This window comes from Chionomys nivalis, chromosome 20 (assembly GCF_950005125.1).
Source record: "Chionomys nivalis chromosome 20, mChiNiv1.1, whole genome shotgun sequence".
Lineage (NCBI taxonomy): Eukaryota > Metazoa > Chordata > Mammalia > Rodentia > Cricetidae > Chionomys > Chionomys nivalis.
This window is the reverse complement of record NC_080105.1, coordinates 24,002,460-24,006,134: the sequence shown is the minus strand read 5'-3', so window position 1 is coordinate 24,006,134 and position 3,675 is coordinate 24,002,460. Positions and strand designations below refer to the sequence as shown.

The 3,675-nt window shown below is 47.9% G+C and overlaps 1 protein-coding gene across 1 annotated transcript; it reads left to right on the top strand.

Annotated features, from left to right (window-relative positions):
• Positions 1 to 1,315: 1,315 nt before the first annotated feature.
• Positions 1,316 to 2,860, top strand: LOC130862606 (elongin-A3 member D-like). Its single transcript, XM_057752327.1, has one exon. It carries the CDS (start codon positions 1,316 to 1,318, stop codon positions 2,858 to 2,860), a length of 1,545 nt encoding a protein of 514 aa, XP_057608310.1.
• The last annotated feature ends 815 nt before the right edge of the window (positions 2,861 to 3,675 follow it).

Sequence of the window (3,675 nt, the reverse complement as noted above, 5' to 3'; positions counted from 1 at the left end):
GCATTCTGTCTGAGGATTTCTGAAGACAGGATCTTTTCCACTTTGGCCTGATGATTTGATAGAGGTAAAAGGTCTCTCTAGTGACTGGCTCTTTTATTTCGCTGATGTTTCAGCATTCAGTCCAATATCTGGCTCTGAGATTTTATTAAAAAGACCAAGTAGAGTCCGTGTTACAAAATATGCCAAATCAGGTGATTAAAAGAAATGTGTGTGTGTGTGTGTTTAAGTGCGTGTGTGTGTTTGTAAATGAGTCAATAAAGATGGAGGATAATAAAAAAGAACCAAGGAATCATAGATAATCCACCTAATTAGGGAGAGATTGCAGGCATCGTGGAATCTACCCTTAGATGCAATCCCTTGAGAGGATCGGACTCAAGGTCATATTGATCTAACAATCAAATCCTGGAAGGAAAACCAGAGGTATGGGTACTAGCTTATAAAAAAAAAATAGAGAAATACAGAAAACAGGTGAAAGGGAGTGAGATTTAGTGAAACATAAACAGGGGAAGAAAAGAATACTGTGTTCACACACACACAGGGGGAGAGAGAGAGAGAGAGAGAGAGAGAGAGAGAGATTAAATCAAAGTGTAAAGTAATCAGAGTATAACCTTGGAAAGAAAGAACCAGTGACCCAAATAGGAAAACCCAAATGAAACTTTGTGGTGTGGCTACTCGTGGAAGCACCTGTTTAAACCTTAATGTACAGTTGGTTTGTGGAAAGAGAAGAGAGAGAGAGAGAGGGAGGCGATGGCCACAAGGTGATGGAGCTTTGACCACCAAACCCACTGAGGAAAAGCTCTTAATGAAGCTCAGATCAGAAGCCTTGCTGGACCCATCAACCCTTACTTGTTCATGCTGTATGAGTAGGTACAATATATGGCACGCGCACCATGCTTAACTTTACCACTGGTGAACTCAGCTCATTATCCCAGGAGGAATCAGAAGAACTTAAAGGGGCTCACAGGTGGAAGGGATCACCCATAAGGGAGGCAGTGTTCTTGAACTTTTTGAGTCTGTGGACTTGGCATTTGTTGGAAGCAGAGGAAGGCATGAGAGCTAGGGAGTGGGCATGGCTAACAGACCTGAAAGACAGAAAGGGCGGGGTCAGCTGAAGCAGCCTAGGAAGTTGATTGGATAGTGGTAAGGAGGTGTGGCACAGCTACTACTTAAATGCAAGGGCAAGAAGAGCAGCAGTGAGGCACAAGGAAAGCCAGCTGACACACAGACCAGCACAGACACACTGCCTTCTGAGAGACCAGCCAAGTCTCCAGACAGAGGGGTAGCCCAGTGAAGCCTGCTGTTCTTGGGATCCCCCATGGGGTCCTCAGCAGTGGAGATGGAGTTTGCCCATCACCTGGAAACCCTGCTTAAGCTGCGGCAGCGCCTGTGCAGGGAGACAGAGCCCCACAAACTCTACAAAACCCTGAAGAAAGTCTCTTCTCAGCCCATCCTATGTGACACCCTGGAGAAGATTGGCTTCAGACAGACCATCAAGCGCTTGAGGAAAGAGCAGCTCCTGGTCCCCTTTGCCAAGGAATTTGCCACCCTGTGGTCAAGAAGGTCCCAGTTTGGGCCCCAGTCTGAGTCAGACATACAGAACTTTGCCATTCAGGCTAACCTCATGACAGAGTCGTCAAAAAACTCTCCAGAAGACAAGTCCCATGAGCCCAGGTCTAAGGAAGACAGAGAAAATGAAAGAAAGGTCTTAGAGGTGAGCAGTAAACACCCAAGTCCGGGCCTAAGCTCGAGGCTGAGCCTAAGCAAACACACAAGCCCTGACCAAAAGGCAACTCTCAGTCCAAGGCTGGAGCCAAGAGGAAGCAAAAGGCACAGCACATCTTGTGGGGACCCAGGGCTAGCTGCACAGAGCCAGGAGAAGGTAGCAAAGGGCTCCCGCAGACGTGTAGAAAAGCCCAGGCAGCTTCAAGAAGAGAAGCTCCTCTCCAGCAAGTCAAATGCAGGACCAGCAAAGCAGTGCCTTTCTCCTCTGCAGAGAAAGAGCCCAGGATATTGGATTCTGCAAGACCACCCTACTGAGCCTTCTGAGGCTTGCTCCGACTATGACAGCTCTGCTTCCTCTGCTCTGCCCCTGACACAACCTCCATGCAAGAGGAGGAAGAAATGTACCTGGACAGTTGAAGCCCAGAGCCCTGTAGCAAAGGCGCCTCTCAGCAAGTCTTGCAGCAGCAAGGAGCTAAATTGCCTTGATGTGAGTCCCCTTCCAGAAGTGGCCTCCAGTTGCCAAGATGACTCCCTCCTGGATGGCCTGGAGCAATATTCTTTGCACACTGATCAAGAAGAACCAACTTGGGCATGCAGGGTCAACTTCAGAACGCCAGTCTATTCGGGTCGCGCACCTTCCAGGCTCCTGAAGAAATCCAAGGAAGGGCGCCTTGCTGTGCCCTCTTGCCCCTTGGAAACTCAGTACCAACCAGCTGGAGACAAAGCTGAGCCCTGGCAGCAAGTAGAGAAATCCCTGCCCCAGACTCATACTGCCAAGGAAAATCCCAACCAGACTGAGACCCAGACACACCTCCAGCTGGAAAAGTCCCGCGAGCTCAGGTTGCAAGCCCTGAAAGCCCGCATCCAAAGCACAGAAGCCAAGAAACCACAAAGCCGCCAAACCAAGTTACTCACCTTCGACACCAATAATACCAGCTCAGGACATCAGACAGAATCTGGACCAGGAGGGGAGGCCTCCTCTGACAAGAACAGCCTCCCTGAAGACTTGGCTCCTAGCCACTTGCAGAGAGCTCCTTGCCTGTCGGCAGGAGGCAGCAACAAGACCCAGGCAAAGAAAAGGACCCCTCTCATGGCCAAGGCCCTGAGGGATTACAAAAAGATGTACTTTTGCAGGTGAACCTAGGATGCTCTCTCTCTACTGGATCCATGCTCGAGCCATGGCAGCCCTCTTTCTAGAGCCTGGACAGGCTTCCCTGCCTGTTCACTAAACTCACTTGTGATATTTGAGCACCAAAAGTGCATAGACCTCACAGTCAAAAATACATGGGTTCCCAGGGGAAACATTCGACTTTGGAATTTCTGTCCACTCTAACTCTTTCTATAGAGTCAAGTGGTGAGGACCTGGGCTGCAAAAACAAAGATTACCCAAACCTCAGACCTTTGCCTTCATCTTCCATTGTGATTTGGTTGCAGACCGACAAACTGAACTTCCTGATTAACACCTGCAGGAACTTCACAACCAATATGGATTTATGTTGATTCCAGCCCCACCTCAACAGACACAGAGTGGCTGGTCCCTTCTGACAACTGTCTAATTCTTTGCCTGACACACTTGTCAGTGAACTTTCTTATATTGGACATGACTTCTTTCCTTCTGTTTGGACGCTTGAACGTTTCCCCCCATTGATGTGAGATTCCTCTCTGTATGCTAAAATATGTTTTATTGCCATTGGTTAATAAAGAAGCTGGCTTGGCCTATGGCAGTGCAGAAAATAGCCAAGCAGGAAGTCTGAACAGAGGTAGAGAATAGGTGGAGTCAGAGAGACTCCATGTAACTCCTAAGGTGTAAGATTCCTGAACATTTCCTGTGGACTATAGTCTCCTGGTGTCACACAGATTAATAGAGATGGGTTATTATAAAATATTAGAGCTAATTAGGGATATGCTTAAGCTATTAGCCAAACATCATTGTAATTAATTTAGTTTCTGTGT

Bases quoted from the DNA above. Each gene is read 5' to 3' on its own strand.
- LOC130862606 (XM_057752327.1), top strand. From the start codon at position 1,316: ATGGGGTCCTCAGCAGTGGAGATGGAGTTTGCCCATCACCTGGAAACC.